Genomic DNA, 14,773 nt, shown 5'->3' with positions numbered 1-14,773 from the left:
CCATGCAGACTGGCAGCTCTGGCTGCTCCATGCAGACTGGCAGCTCTGGCTGCTCCATGCAGACTGACAGCTCTGGCTGCTCCATGCAACCTGGAAACTCTGGCTGCTCCATGCAACCTGGCAGCTCTGGCTGCGCTGAACAGGCAGGAGGCTCCGGCAGCGCAGGAGAGGAGAAAGGCTCTGGCTGCGCTAAACAGGCGGGAGACTCCAGCAGCGCTGTAGAGGAGGAAGGCTCTGGCTGCGCTGAACAGGCGGGAGACTCCGGCAGCGCAGGAGAGGAGAAAAGCTCTGGCTGCGCTAAACTGGCGGGAGACTCCGGCAGCGCAGGAGAGGAGGAAAGCGCTGGCTGCGCTGAACAGGCGGGAGGCTCCGACAGCGCTAGAGGGAAGGAAGGCTCTGGCTGTGCTGAACAGGCGAGGCGCACTGAAGGCCTGGTGCGTGGTGCTGGAACTGCTGGTACTGGATCTAGGACACGCACAGGAAGCCTGGTGCGGGGAGCTGCCACTGGAGGACTGGTGTGTGGAGGTGGCTCTGGATAGACCGGACCGTGCAGGCGCACTGGAGCTCTTGAGCACCGAGCCTGCCCAACCTTACCTGGCTCGATGCCCACTCTAGCCCGGCCAATACGAAGAGCTGGTATGTACCGCACCGGGCTATGCACCCGCACTGGAGACACCGTGCGCTCCATAGCATAACACGGTGCCTGCCCGGTCTCTCTAGCCCCCCGGTAAGCACAGGGAGTTTGCGCAGGTCTCCTACCTGGCATCGCCATACTCCATGTGAGCCTCCCCCCAATACATTTTTGGGGCTGACTCTCAGGTTTCCATCCGCGTCGCCGTGCTGCCTCCTCATACCAGCGCCTCTCCGCTTTCGCCGCCTCCAGTTCTTCTTCGGGGCGTCGATATTCACCAGGCTGTGCCCAGGGTCCTATTCCGTCCAATATCTCCTCCCAAGTCCAGAAGTCCTGTGATTGCTGCTCCTCACAATAAACAGGGGGAGTTGGCTCAGGTCTGAACCCTGACTCTGCCACACTCTCCCTGAGCCCCCCCCCCCCAATACATTTTTGGGGCTGACTTTCGGGTTTCTTTCTGCGTGTTTTTCTTTGCGACTCCATTCTCCTATAGCCCTCTTCGCACTGCTCCAGCGAATCCCAGGCGGGCTCCGGCACTCTCTCTGGGTCGACTGCCCACCTGTCTATTTCCTTCCAAGTCGTATACTCTATACTCCTGCTGTCCATAACGTCCTCCCATGTCCATTCCTCCTTTCGCTGCTCCTGCTGTCGCTGCCTGTTACCACGTTGCTTGGTCCGGGTGTGGTGGGTGATGCTGTAACAGCGTTCGTCTGTTGAAGGAGAAGCGGACCAAAATGCAGGGTGGTGGTTACTCATGTTCTTTAATGAAGAATAGACGATACATGAAATAACTAATTATATACAAAACAACAAACGGAACGAGAAAACCTATACAGTCTGTCTGGTGACAACTAACACAGAGACAGGAACAATCACCCACAAACACACAGTGAAAACCAGGCTACCTAAATATGGTTCCCAATCAGAGACAACGAGAATCACCTGACTCTGATTGAGAACCGCCTCAGGCAGCCAAGCCTATGCTAGACACCCCTAATCAGCCACACTCCCAATGCCTACAAAAGAAAACAATATGACAACACAATAAACCCATGTCACACCCTGGCCTGAACAAATAATTAAAGAAAACACAAAATACTAAGACCAAGGCGTGACAACTTTGTAGAATCTAAAATATATTTTGATTTGTTAAGCACTTTTTTGCTTACTACATGATTACATATGTGTTATTTTTGATGTCTTCGCTATTATACTGCAATATAGGAAATAGTAAAAATAAAGAAAAACCCTTGAATGAGTAGGTGTGTCCAAACTTTTGACTGGTACTGTATATGCAGAGCAAGCGAACTAAAGACGGGTGCATGTTTTGTGGAACAACACACGCAAGAGCCTGGCTCGTGTCCTGCAGTGAGCCAAATTATAACGTTGCTGCTGGCCGGGCTCAGGATCAGGGTAAGGGGTTAGAAAATAGGGCTGGCAGGGGTACCCTCTGTCACCAAGCAGGTAACCATCAAACTCTCCTATGATAATACGAGGTGTCACAGGCCGGCTCATAGCCTGTGGCAAAAAATGAGGGGACACGAACGACAGGTATAGGCCAATCAAAAAGGTTCTTTATTGTAAACCAAAACTATGAACCTAAAACAAAGAAAAGGGAATGAGGTGTGAAAGTATCATGATGTAGGGTGTATGTAAAGTGCAGGCATGCGTGAATCTGTGTGTGTGAATAGAGAGAGAGAGAGAGAGAGAGAGAGAGAGAGAGAGAGAGAGAGAGAGAGAGAGAGAGAGAGAGAGAGAGAGAGAGAGAGAGAGAGAGAGAGAGAGAGAGAGAAGAGGGATTAGTGAAGCCGTTTAAATACCCTGAGCCCAGGTGACTCCAATCACTAACGACCCTCCTCTGCCTGCAGGAGGAACCACCCCTGCACTGCAGAGGAGGGACCGTGACAGAGGATACAGTTTAAATGTTCAGTTGCAATATGAGGAAACAAAATATTGATTATAATAGGATATAGCTATATATACTATAAAAACTCACCGCGAACAAAGCTCAGTGGACACACACCATCGCTCAGCGTCACCGATGTTATATAGAAAACTCCCGGTGGCAAAAAAAACAAAAAAAACGAAGTGCAACACAAAGAATTTGTTCATTAACTGAGAGTATGTCCACAATGTGTCATATGAACGATATGAGGGCTGAGAATATTGTTCAGATGAATGATCGATTGTGCAGGAAAAAACGTAAACGCTCAAACTGATAATCATCAGGGAATGAGAAAACATCCAAGCGTGGTCTGATCACCCTCTCTATTTCTGCTGAGTATTTGTGCTTCAATATCAACTGGTTCTTCAAGAAAAGGACACGTCTGACACGTCCTTCAACCTGCAGGCTTCAGCTAAAGAGAAGGAGAAACTCTGGGTTAGTTGAAGAAAACCTGCCAGTGAGCAGGTTAGCTTCGCTGAGTGCGTTGCCATAGTAACTGACTCAGAGTTAAAGCTGAACTGGCTTTGTGAAACCCCAAAACCCAGAGTTTGCCTTCAACTCTGAGTCAACTAACTCTGATTTCCTCCCCTATATCTGTCACCTCATTAGTTCCATTCCCCAGGCAGTATTGACTGTGTGTTTCTTCTCTGTATACTACGGCTTGTATCGGTCCATGATCCGTTTATTATTAAACTCACCACCTGTACTTGCTTCCCGACTCCCATCTTCCACATTACAAATATTCTCTTGATAATAAGTGTGGGAATTAGAGCATTTTTTATGTCCTGCTGTGAATTTAAATGTAATGAGTACTTTTGGGTGTCAGGGAAAATGTATGGAGTAAAAAAGTACATAATTTTCTTTAGGGATGTAGTGAAGTAAAAGGAAAAGTTGTCAACAATATAAATAGTAAAGTACAGATACCCCCAAAAGACGACTTAAGTAAAAATTCTTGAAAGTACTATTAAGTGATTTACACCACTGTAGGCCACTTAACTAGAAGCAGCGAATTCTAAGGGTGTGAATAATGAGACAAATAAGTGATTATAATACAATAGCTAGGTCTTGGCTAACGCATACGAAAACAGAAAATCGAACGTCTCAAAATAACAAAAAGATTTCTCTTCCGAAGTTGTCTGTTTTCACAACAGCTCCCAAACGCAGCATGAAAAATGCCGACCTCTGTCCAGACCAGCAGGTCCCGCAGGCATTCTGCAGAAATGCAGCCCTCTACCCCAGGGCTACCCTGTCAGAGTTGATATCTCTAGACGGTCAAAGGTCTGGTATGTACTATAGTAAACGTCGGGATAAGCCTAGATTTTTCCGACACTAATATTACAACAAAACTCACTCTAACAATACAAAAATCATCACATGTTTTAGGGTTTGATGACATAGCTAACATGTCAAGACGTTTATTGGTTTTAATTGCATGGAATGCCATCCTGGCACGTTGGAACTTGCCCTGATGAGGGGCCAAAATAAATAGGGTCCCTGTGGAACTCTCAGGTGTGCCACGAAACTATTCCTAATCTTGATAATTGTTGTGAAAACTCACTGTGACCTGTGGAATGCACATGGAATTTCGACTTGGAGCACTATTGGCGGTCAGATGAAACATCAAATGGCACATGGTTACATCTGTATCAAGTCCATTGTGCTCAGGCTGTTGTATCATTGTGTTGTTGTCATGTTGTGTTGCTACCATGCTGTGTTGTTGTCATGTTGTGTTGCTACCATGCTGTGTTGTTGTCATGTTGTGTTGCTACCATGCTGTGTTGTTGTCATGTTGTGTTGCTACCATGCTGTGTTTTCATGTGTTGTTGCCTTTCTATGTTGTTGTCTTAGGTCTCTCTTTATGTAGTGTTGTCTCTCTTGTCGTGATGTGTGTTTTGTCCTATATTTATATTTGATATTTATATTTGATTCTATTTTTAATCCCAGTCCCCATCCCCGCAGGAGGTCCTCGTGGTAGGCTGTCATTTTAAATTATAATTTGTTCTTAACTGACTTGTCTAGTTAAATGAAGTTTCAATACATTTGTTAAATTAAAAATAACAGACAACCGCTCATCTGTAGCCCAAACCGTTCAAAAATAAACACCAATTTTACAAGAGTTACATCTTTTTATTTCTGGTCAGTCTCGTTGGAATAATATGAGATTGGTAAACACAAATTAACCATCATGAGTAAGGAACTATCAAAACAATGAATATATTTCAAATACACCCCATTTAATATACAAATATACAGTACTAGTCAAAAGTTTGGACAACCCTACTCATTCAAGGGTTTCTCTTATTTTTACTATTTTCTATTTTGTAGAATAACAGTGAAGACATCAAAACTATGATATAACACATACGAAATCATTTGACTTTCAGATTATTCATAGTAGCCACCCTTTGCCTTGATGACAGCTTTACACACTCTTGGCATTGTCTCAACCAGCTTCACCCGCGGAATGCTTTTCCAACAGTCTTGTAGGATTTCCCACATATGCTGAGCACTTGTTGACTGCTTTTCCTTCACTCTGCGGTCCAACTCATCCCAAATCAATTGGTGATTGTGGAGGCCAGGTCATGACGCAGCACTCCATCACTATCCTTCTTTGTCAAATAGGGCTCCTGAGTGACGCAGCGGTCTAAGTCCTGAGTGGCGCAGCGGTCTAAGTGACTGCATCTCAGTGCAAGAGTCATCACTGCAGTCCCTGGTTCAAAGTCAGGCTGCATCACATCTGGCTGTGATTGGGAGTCCCAAAGGGTGGCGCACGTCCATGTTTTGACTGGGGTAGGCCTTCATTGAAAATAAAAATAGGTTCTTAACTGACTTGCCTAGTTAAATATAGTGTTTTAAATAAATAAAAATAGACCTTACACAGCCTGGAGGTGTGCTGGGTCATTGTCCTGTTGAAAAAAAATGGATAGTCCAACTAAGAACAAGACAGTGTCACCAGCAAAGCACCCCCCACACCATACCACCTCCTCCATGCTTCACGGTGGGAGCCACACATGCGGAGATCAGCCGTTCAGCTACTCTGCGTCTCACAAAAACACAGAGGTTGGAACCAAAAATCTCAAATTTGGACAGATTTCCACCGGTTTCATGTCCATTGCTCGTGTTTCTTAGCCCAAGCAAGTCTCTTCTTATTATTGGTGTCCTTTAGTAGTGGTTTCTGTGCAGCAATTCAACCATGAAGGCCTGATTCACTCAGTCTTCCCTGAGCAGTTGATGTTGAGATGTGTCTGTTACTTGAATTCTGTGAAGCATTAATTTGGACCGCTATTTCTGCGGTGCAGTTAACTCTAATGAACTTATCCTCTGCAGCAGAGGTAACTCTGGGTCTTCCTTTCCTGTGGCGGTCCTCATGAGAGCCAGTTAACTCTAATGAACTTATCCTCTGCAGCAGAGGTAACTCTGGGTCTTCCTTTCCTGTGGCGGTCCTCATAAGAGCCAGTTTCATCATAGCGCTTGATGGGTTTTGCGACTGTTGAAGAAACGTTCAATGTTCTTGAATTATTTCGTATTGACTGACCTTCCTGTGTTGAAGTAATAATGGACTGTTGTTTCTCTTTGCTTATTTGAGTTGTTCTTGCCATAACATGGACTTGGTCTTTTACCAAATAGGGCTATCTTCTGTATACCACCCCTACCTTGTCACAAGACAACTGATTGGCTCAAGCACATTAAGAAGGAAAGAAATTCCACAAATGAACTTTTAACAAGGCACACCTGTTAAAATGAATGCATTCCAGGTGACAACCTCATGAAGCTGGTTGAGAGAATGCCAAGGGTGTGCAAAGCTGTCATCAAGGCAAAGAGTGGCTACGTTGAAGAATCTCTAATATAAAATATATTTTGATTAGTTTAACACTTATTTGGTTACTACATGATTCCATATGTGTTATTTCATAGTTGTGAGGTCTTCACTATTATTCTCAAATGTAGAAATTAGTAAAAAATAAATAAAAACCCTGGAATTAGTAGGTGTGTCCAAACTTTTGACTGGTACAGTATTTAGCGTGGTTTTATCAATGTCTAGATTTTTCCATTTTTTTCAGCTGGTCGAACAATCGAGAAGTCTAGAAAGAAGAGATTTGGCATTTGAAGACCATGCACTCATATGTTGCTGAATCACAGCCCCCTGTGAAATCCAGCCCCCCTCCGTCTCTCTCCCTCAGTTTTGTCTTTCATTTCGATCAATTGTAAAAAGAGGAAAAACATGAAATTACCTTTTTGAATTATAATTTCCAATGTGGTCTTGTATATAATAAACTACTGCAGGATTTTCACTCCATCATCTTTATTTGAGATTCTGTCAAGATACACATCAGTATTAGATCAGTAGCTATACTAGACATACAAATATGATATACAATATTAATATGACTAGTATTGTGGTAAGATTGAATCACAGATCCTTCTGTAGCTCAGTTGGTAGAGCATGGCGCTTGTAACGCCAGGGTAGTGGGTTCGATTCCCGGGACCACCCATAGTAGAATGTATGCACACATGACTGTAAGTCGCTTTGGATGAAAGCGTCTGCTAAATGGCATATAATTTCATTAATTAGATCAACGTAAGTGTTCCTAAGCTTGACCATCCGCATCTTCAGCACCAGTATCTCTAAATTCAGCTTCTCTGGTTGGATAAGGCTTCTTCTCCATCACCTCTTCACTCACTTCCTCCTTCCTGTCCATGTACAGGGTTCTATTTCCCAGTCGCAGAGCCTGAAAATCAGATTTCTTTTGTTATATCTACAATTATTTTTCTGTATCAGGTGATATGTGCATCTGTGTATGGATTGATATGTGAATGTCTGTGTGGAATGATTTGTCTGTAAAGATGATGCTGTTTCGTTTTTTTCTGTACACCTTTTTGACAATTTTTTTTTTAAGAGGAAAGTTTGGGAGATTCAGAATAAAGATCAATGATACTGCTTACTCTGTTCTGTTGGTGTTTTCCTTTTCAGCTCTACCTCCACAGGGTAATGGTCGCTCACTTTCAGGGCCTAATACAGCAGAGTAGTTAGAGGCTGAGACATGAGCCAGACGGCTCAACTTTGACATATACTGTATTTCTAGGACAAGTTGTCACAATGTAGACTACTAACATGTTCATTTCATCTACTTATAATATTGTAATCAAACCATCTACCAGGATGGAATTAGTCTGTAACCTGCATACTGTCACGTTCTGACCTTAGTTCTTTTGTTATGTCTTTGTTTTAGGTTGGTCAGGGTGTGAGTTGGGGTGGGCTGTCTATGTTCATTTTTCTATGTTGTGTTTTGCATTTGGCCTGGTATGGTTCTCAATCAGAGGCAGATGTCGTTAGTTGTCTCTGATTGAGAATCATACTTAGGTAGCCTTTTCCCACCTGTGTTTCGTGGGTGATTGCTTTCTGTCTTTGTGTATGTCACCAGACAGGACTGTTTCGTTTCGTGTCATTCTCTTTGTTATTTTTGTTTTAGTGTTCTGTGTTTAATAAATTCATCATGAACACATACCACGCTGCGCATTGGTCCTCCGATCCTTCATAATCCTCAGACGAGGACGACGAACGTTACAGAATCACCCACCGCTAAAGGACTGAGCAGGGTGGTATCGGGCAGCAGCAGAAATCTTGGGACTCATGGACATGGGAGGAGATTCTGGACCGCAAGGGACCCTGGGCACAGGCTGGGGAATATCGCCGCCCCAAAGCAGAGCTGGAGGCAGCGAAAGCTGAACGGCGGTGGTATGAGGAGGCAGCGCCAATGTATTGGGGGGAGGCACACGGGGAGTGTGGCTAAGTCAGGTAGGAGACCTGAGCCAACTCCCTGTGCTTACCGTGGAGAGAGGTGAACCGGGCAGGCACCGTGTTATGCCGTGAGGCGCATGGTGTCCCCTGTGCGCAGGCATAGCCCGGTGCGTTACATTGCAGCGCCTCCTATCGGATGGGCTAGAGTGGGCATCGAGCCAGGTGCCATGAAGCCGGCTCAGCGCATCTGGTCTCCAGTGCGTCTCCTCGGGCCGGGGTACATGGCACCAGCCCTACGCATGGTGTCCCCGGTTCGCCAGCACAGCCCAATGTGGGCTATTTCACCTCGCCGCACTGGCCTGGCTACGGGGAGCATTCAGCCAGGTAGGGTTGTGCAGGCTCGGTGCTCGAGACCTCCAGTGCGCCTCCACGGTCCGGTCTATCCGGTGCGCCCTCCACGCACCAGGCCTCCGGTGGCAGCCCCCCGCACCAGGCTGTCTCTCCATCTCCTCCCTACAGGTGCTCCCATCTGCCCTGAGCTGCCAGAGTCTCCCGTCTGCCCTGAGCTGCCAGAGTCTCCCATCTGTCCTGAGCTGCCAGAGTCGCCCGTCTGTCCTGAGCTGCCAGAGTCGCCCGTCTGTCCTGAGCTGCCAGAGTCGCCCGTCTGTCCTGAGCTGCCAGAGTCGCCCGTCTGTCGTGGGCTGCGAGAGCTGCCCATCTGTCCTGAGCTGCCAGAGCCGTCCGTCAGTCAGGAGCTGCCAGAGCCGCCCGCCAGTCAGGAGCTGCCAGAACCGCTGGTCAGTCAGGAGCTTCCAGAGCCGCCGGTCAGTCAGGAGCTGCCAGAGCCGCCTGTCAGTCAGGAGCTGCCAGAGCCGTCCGTTACTCCGGTGTTGCCGGAATCGCCCTTCACTCCAGAGCTGCCGGAGTCTCCCGCCTGTCCGGTGCTAATGGAATCTCCCGTCCATTCGGGACCCGTTGCTAGGGTCCCCAGTCCGAGGTCGGCGGCGAGGGTCTCCACTCGAAAGGGGCCACGGAGGCGGGTTAAGAGGCGGAGAAAGACTATGGTGGAGTGGGCTCCACATCCCGCGCCAGAGCCGCCACCGTGGACAGACACCCACCCAGACCCTCCCCTATTGGTTCAGGTTTTGCGGCCGAGTCCACACCTTTTGGTGGGGGGGTACTGTGACGTTCTGACCTTAGTTCTTTTGTTATATCTTCGTTTTAGGTTGGTCAGGGCATGAGTTGGGGTGGGTTGTCTATGTTCGTTTTTCTATGTTGTGTTTTGCGTTTGGCCTGGTATGGTTCTCAATCAGAGGCAGGTACTTATCATTCTTAGGTAGCCTTTTCCCACCTGTGTTTCGTGGGTGATTGCTTTCTGTCTTTGTGTATGTCACCAGACAGGACTGTTTCGTTTCGTGTCATTCTCTTTGTTATTTTTGTTTTAGTGTTCTGTGTTTAATAAATTCATCATGAACACATACCACGCTGAGCATTGCTCCTTCCATCCTTCATACTCCTCAGACGAGGACGACGAACGTTACACATACTTACATCTTCTTCAGAAAGTCCGTATGCGATCTGGAAGTTGAATGGTTTGGCAGAGTTTGGCACGACGGCGTCAAGCATGTCATCCCCATAGATTACAATCCTAGATGTTGATCAGAAAAGGAAGTCAGCAGTCATTCCATATTACACACAAGTAAACTAGTTTTATAATAGTTCTTATGACAGCTCTTATGACATTTTAACCACCTTTAAACAATACCAAAGAAATGTCAAATGAACTCCATAGGTGACCATCTGTTTCATACATGAGGTGAATTTCACAAATCTCAGTGCGCCACCTGTCATAAGTGTTATCGTTGCCTGTGTTTGCTGTGGTATCCACATCATCTTCAATCAGCCAGTGGAACTTTTTGTCACTGCGGATACGGATGGCTTTCATGGCCTTTTTAGAAAGGTAGGAACCGTCTGCATTGAAGTCACCTAGGATCATAACGTTCTGGTACAGAGAGAAACATTCAACAACAAAGTTACGTTTCATCCAGAATAAGGAAACTGTTTTTAGTTATCTTGAAATCACCATGTGGCTGGTTTTGTATTTTACTTGTCAAAGGCTCATATGTAGTCTTTGGTGACAAGTGCACTTTCTAAACCCAAGGGAGGTGTTAAGCTCTGTCAATGGCTTATTTCAGAACTTACATCAGTCTTCCATTTCTTTGTCACTTCCAGGAAGACATCATAAAGCTCATCCAGCTCCTTCACTGAATCGTCAGGCTTGGTGTGCACTGGGATCAGTACCAAGTCCTCCAGCACTGAGAAACACAGGAAGAGATGAGAAGTATATATTACAGCTGTTTATGATTGGGCTGTCATTCTCTGCTGCAATGTCCAACTGTCTGTCACGTTCATATTATTTGCTAAATTAAATGCCATATGGATGGATCATGCTTAATTCTAGCACTCCTGTGTCCCTTACAAGTGTTGAGACATTTGAAGCGGAGAATGTAAGGCTCCCTGGCGAAGGCGTCCACATCTCCAACCTGGTTGTCCTCATATTGCCAGGAACCAACCAAGTCCACCAAATCATCCCTTTCAGAATAAACAATACAACACATTTAATAGCATTAGTCATGCATTACATTTTTTTTTATCAGATCACAATGTGAAAAAATTAACAGCATCAAATAGAGGTTTATGAGGGTAAAGTTGACGGTGGGTTTGAATTGTACCTGTACAGAAACATAAACTGCTCCTTGTATTTGTCTCTTCCCAGACGAGTGCTGATTTGCAGAGTGTAGTGTTGCTTCTTATTGGCCCTGTAATGACACACCTGTAATGAGTGATACTTATCATGTAGGGCCAGGAGTTTCCCCAGTTGTATATTTTATAGCGTCACATGAGGGAAATCACTTGACTTACTTATTTAATTCCTCCAGGAACTTTTTCACTGAAGTGCCTCTTTCATCCACCACCTCCAGAATCACTATGATGTCATAGCGAGACACAATCTGATAGGACGAAAGGAAGGAAAAGGAGAAAAAGTTCATTCGTTTATCTGTTTATATGTAGGACAACATCCTTGTTTTAGGATAGTTTGACAAGTGCTTATCTGAGGGAATTCTGAAATCATGAATACAATCATATATCTGTACCTTCACAAGGGTAGCAAGGGTGTTTGGGTTTGATAGCTTTCGCTTCCCAAATTTCTGGATGTTGAAAGATGCAACCTTCATGACTACTGCTTGAAAAAGAGAAAAATAAAATCCAATCCATGTAAAACTATAATGAACTGCTAGTTGATCACACAAGCAACGATTACAGAGAAAGGATGTAATTACCTAAACCAAATCAAGTTTAATAGTCTACATGTGTTTATTGCCCTCTGTGTGGGTTTTTATGATAATGCACAACAGCAATGTCTCATAAATGGCTCAACACAAGGAAAACATGCTTCAGGACATACATTAGGATATACTCAGTACATCTGGCTACATTCTTGTTAAAATTCCTGATGCAAAGGTAGTGTTTCTATTGGCATGGTCACATGATGAAACTACTTTAGTGAAAGGGTTGGAAAGCATGTCTCTGAGTACACTTATTTAGAACCTTTAAAAAAATGTTCTTCGGCTTGACCCTGTAGAACCCTTTATGGTTCCAGAACCTTTTCATCCAACAAAGAACTCTTTTAGAGCCCTTCATTCTGTAGAGAAGGTCCCTGTAAATAGAACTCTTTCTAAGAGGGCAGTCATGCACCTTGTTCTGTGGCCCTGTGAGATCTATAACAACCCTCCATTATTTTCAATGGCAGAAGATCGCCTCATGGTGTGAAAAAACCTGACTATTACAGCACAACACATGCATCTGCAAGAGATCATAATAGTAGTTTACAAACTATGTAATATGACGGTCATTACATTGTACATTGAATACTGAAAATCTAATTTGGACCAGAGTCTCCTTCAAGAAATTATTTAAGAATAAGGGATTGAGCTAAAATGTCCCTTTATTGTGTTCGGTTAAAGGTCCTCTGGTAGATATCCAGAGTACTTGTCATATCAGCGGTAACTCCTGGCTGGTTGGAGATAAAAACCAGTTGATCAAGGTAGGATGGAGCTGGATAAACTGTAGCTGAGACATTCAAATGCAAATGCTCCAAGATTAGTTGATCTGCTGACCACAGAATAGAGGGCAATTTCTCTATGGAACACGTTGCAACATCACAGCTCCACAGTCTGTGGTTGCAACTCTAATACAGTAATACAACTGTGAGCCAGCAGTTGTACCATTATTTAAATGTATCCCTTACTTAACCAGGAAGTGCTGTTAGATGAGAATGTATTTGTGAGGGAGACCTGGGAAAAGCAGCATTTCCATACAGTACTTTCAACAAAGTCTAAAGAGGTACAGGCTTAGTCCCTCCAGATGTGTAGTTCCTCACCAGATGTGAAATTCCTAGTTGTGAGGAATTCCACCAAGCAGGACAGATAAAAAAGTAAATGAAGTCACTTTAGTCCTACAGGGACTCAGCATACGGACTAGGAGCAGGTTACTGTAGCAACAGCGTGTGACTGATTCTAACTTCTCTTTGTTGTGCAATAAACAGGGTTTCTTCTCACAGAACAGTAGTTCTGGATGACTGGCTGGAACATAATTATGAATTCAATGTCATGTAGGTAGCGTGCAAAAACAATCCAGCATATTTCAGGCAAATGAAACCACTAGAGTTGTAAAAGGATGTAACATGATCTCTGTTGACAAGCTCCAACACGCTCAGACATTACCTGTGGTATATTGTGTGGGAAGGGGCTTACAATAATGTTCTGTCTGCTTTCTTTCACTGACAAACTTGCAAAAAAAAAGGATATATTTTACCATCAGTTCAAATACTTCCAAATCCTAATAGCACCATAATAATAGAAGGCTTAGAACAGTGTTTCCCAACTCCAGTCCTCCAGTTCCCCTGACAGTGAGCATTTATATTGTAGACCTGGACAAGATCCCATGATTCAACTTGTTAATTAATCATCAAGTTCTTAATGAATTAAATCAAAACAAGAAAATCATTGATAATATTCCAAGTATTTAAAAAAGCTTGTGCTGGAGTCTGCATACAAATGAAGGAATATCTCATATCTGTACATTCCAGTTGGACTTCACTTACCTGAAGGGATGATAGGCTCTATGATGTTGTTGTGCAGTATTTTGTTTAGCAATGAAAAATTGTAACTCTCTGACAGGGGCTTGGCCTTCTTATACTGAACACCTGTCACTTGATTGGCTGAAACTTGTGTGTGAGCCAAGCCAAGCCCCTAGTTGGTTGGGAGGACCTATAGACTGGCCCCAGCTGAACCAGTCAGTAAAGGATAACCAAAACGTTAACATCCTGCCTACACACTTTTCTCACAGATAACCTGCAACTACAGTATATCAGGCTGACCTTCTCTTAAAAGGAGGATATTGAAGAAATATTCATTAGAAATACCCCTACACTGGTTTAAGACGGTTTGGTCTGGTTTACCCCTACACTGGTTTACGACGGTTTGGTCTGGTTTACCCCTACACGCTATCTATAGACACAGTAGCAATGCATTTCTGTATGTACAGTGCCTTGCAAAAGTATTCATCCCCCTTGGCGTTTTTCCTGTTTTGTTGCATTACAACCTGTCATTTAAATTGATTTCTATTTGGATTTCATGTAATGGACATATACAAAATAGTCCAAATTTGTTAAGCAAAATGAAATAAATAAATAGTTTCATAAATTGCAGAAAAAAAGAAACAACTGAAAAATGGTGCGTGCATATGTACTCACCCCCTTTTGCTATGAAGCCCCTAAATAAGATCTGGTGCAACCAAATCCCTTCAGAAGTCACATAATTAATTAAATAAAGTCCACCTGGGTGCAATCTAAGTGTCACATGATCTGTCACATGATCTCAGTATATATACACCTGTTCTGAAAGGCCCCAGAGTCTGCAACACCACTAAGCAAGCTGCACCATGAAGACCAAGGAGCTCTCCAAACAGGTCAGGGACAAAGTTGTGCCGAAGTACAGATCAGGGTTGGGTTATCAAAAAATATCCAAAACACTGAACATCCCACGGAGTACCATAAAATCCATTATAAAAAATGGAAAGAATATGGCACCAAAACAAACTTGCCAAGAGAGGCGTGCCCACCAAAACTCACAGAAAAGGCATTGGAGGGTATTAATCAGAGAGGCAACGAAGAGACCAAAGATAACCCTGAAGGAGCTGCAAAGCTCCACAGCGGAGATTGGAGTATCTGTCCATAGGACCACTTTAAGCCTTACCCCCCACAGAGCTTGGCTTTACGGAAGAGTGGCCAGAAAAAAAGCCATTGCTTAAAAAAATAAATAAGCAAACACGTTTGGTGTTCACCAAAAGGCATGTGGGAGACTCCCCAAACATATGGAAGAAGGTACTCTGGTCA

General features: G+C 44.4%; 2 protein-coding genes across 8 annotated transcripts in view; both read right to left on the bottom strand.

Annotated features, from left to right (window-relative positions):
* Nucleotides 1-13,544, bottom strand: part of LOC127905977 (deoxyribonuclease gamma-like) — a 28,446-nt gene extending 14,902 nt beyond the window's left edge. For 3 of the 5 annotated variants that reach the window (XM_052474085.1, XM_052474076.1, XM_052474081.1), the window contains exon 1: nucleotides 13,101-13,154. The gene's annotated coding sequence lies outside the window, so the exon portion shown is untranslated. Of the gene's footprint in view, nucleotides 1-13,100; nucleotides 13,155-13,480 lie in introns of those variants that run through there. The other 2 variants (XM_052474079.1, XM_052474084.1) reach the window with 2 other exon arrangements.
* Nucleotides 6,863-13,574, bottom strand: LOC118400629 (deoxyribonuclease gamma). Of its 3 annotated transcripts, none has more exons than XM_052474086.1 (10): nucleotides 13,481-13,574; nucleotides 11,472-11,557; nucleotides 11,239-11,327; nucleotides 11,049-11,135; nucleotides 10,796-10,908; nucleotides 10,519-10,631; nucleotides 10,161-10,318; nucleotides 9,868-9,964; nucleotides 7,521-7,587; nucleotides 6,863-7,306 (listed from the first exon to the last, which is right to left on the bottom strand). In XM_052474086.1, the coding sequence occupies exons 2-10, from the start codon at nucleotides 11,550-11,552 to the stop codon at nucleotides 7,287-7,289; spliced, it is 825 nt and encodes a 274-aa protein (XP_052330046.1). In that variant the 5' UTR covers nucleotides 11,553-11,557; nucleotides 13,481-13,574; the 3' UTR covers nucleotides 6,863-7,286. The 3 variants fall into 3 exon arrangements, with proteins under 3 accessions (XP_052330046.1, XP_052330047.1, XP_052330048.1); XM_052474087.1 differs by having other exon boundaries at nucleotides 11,472-11,560; nucleotides 13,481-13,525; XM_052474088.1 differs by lacking the exon at nucleotides 13,481-13,574 and adding an exon at nucleotides 13,101-13,164.
* Between the last annotated feature and the right edge of the window lie 1,199 nt (nucleotides 13,575-14,773).

This window comes from Oncorhynchus keta, chromosome 21 (genome assembly GCF_023373465.1).
Source record: "Oncorhynchus keta strain PuntledgeMale-10-30-2019 chromosome 21, Oket_V2, whole genome shotgun sequence".
NCBI lineage: Eukaryota > Metazoa > Chordata > Actinopteri > Salmoniformes > Salmonidae > Oncorhynchus > Oncorhynchus keta.
Note: the sequence above shows the minus strand (reverse complement) of the source record. Positions and strands in the feature narration are given on the sequence as shown.

What these genes read in the sequence shown, in the direction of transcription:
- LOC118400629 (XM_052474086.1), bottom strand. Translation starts at nt 11,552, where the DNA reads ATGAAGGTTGCATCTTTCAACATCCAGAAATTTGGGAAGCGAAAGCTA. An exon ending in CAGTTTATGTTTCTGTACAG is followed by an intron (nt 10,909 to 11,048) that starts GTACAATTCAAA and finishes TTATTCTGAAAG; the next exon opens with GGATGATTTGGTGGACTTGG. An exon ending in AACGATAACACTTATGACAG is followed by an intron (nt 9,965 to 10,160) that starts GTGGCGCACTGA and finishes ATCAACATCTAG; the next exon opens with GATTGTAATCTATGGGGATG.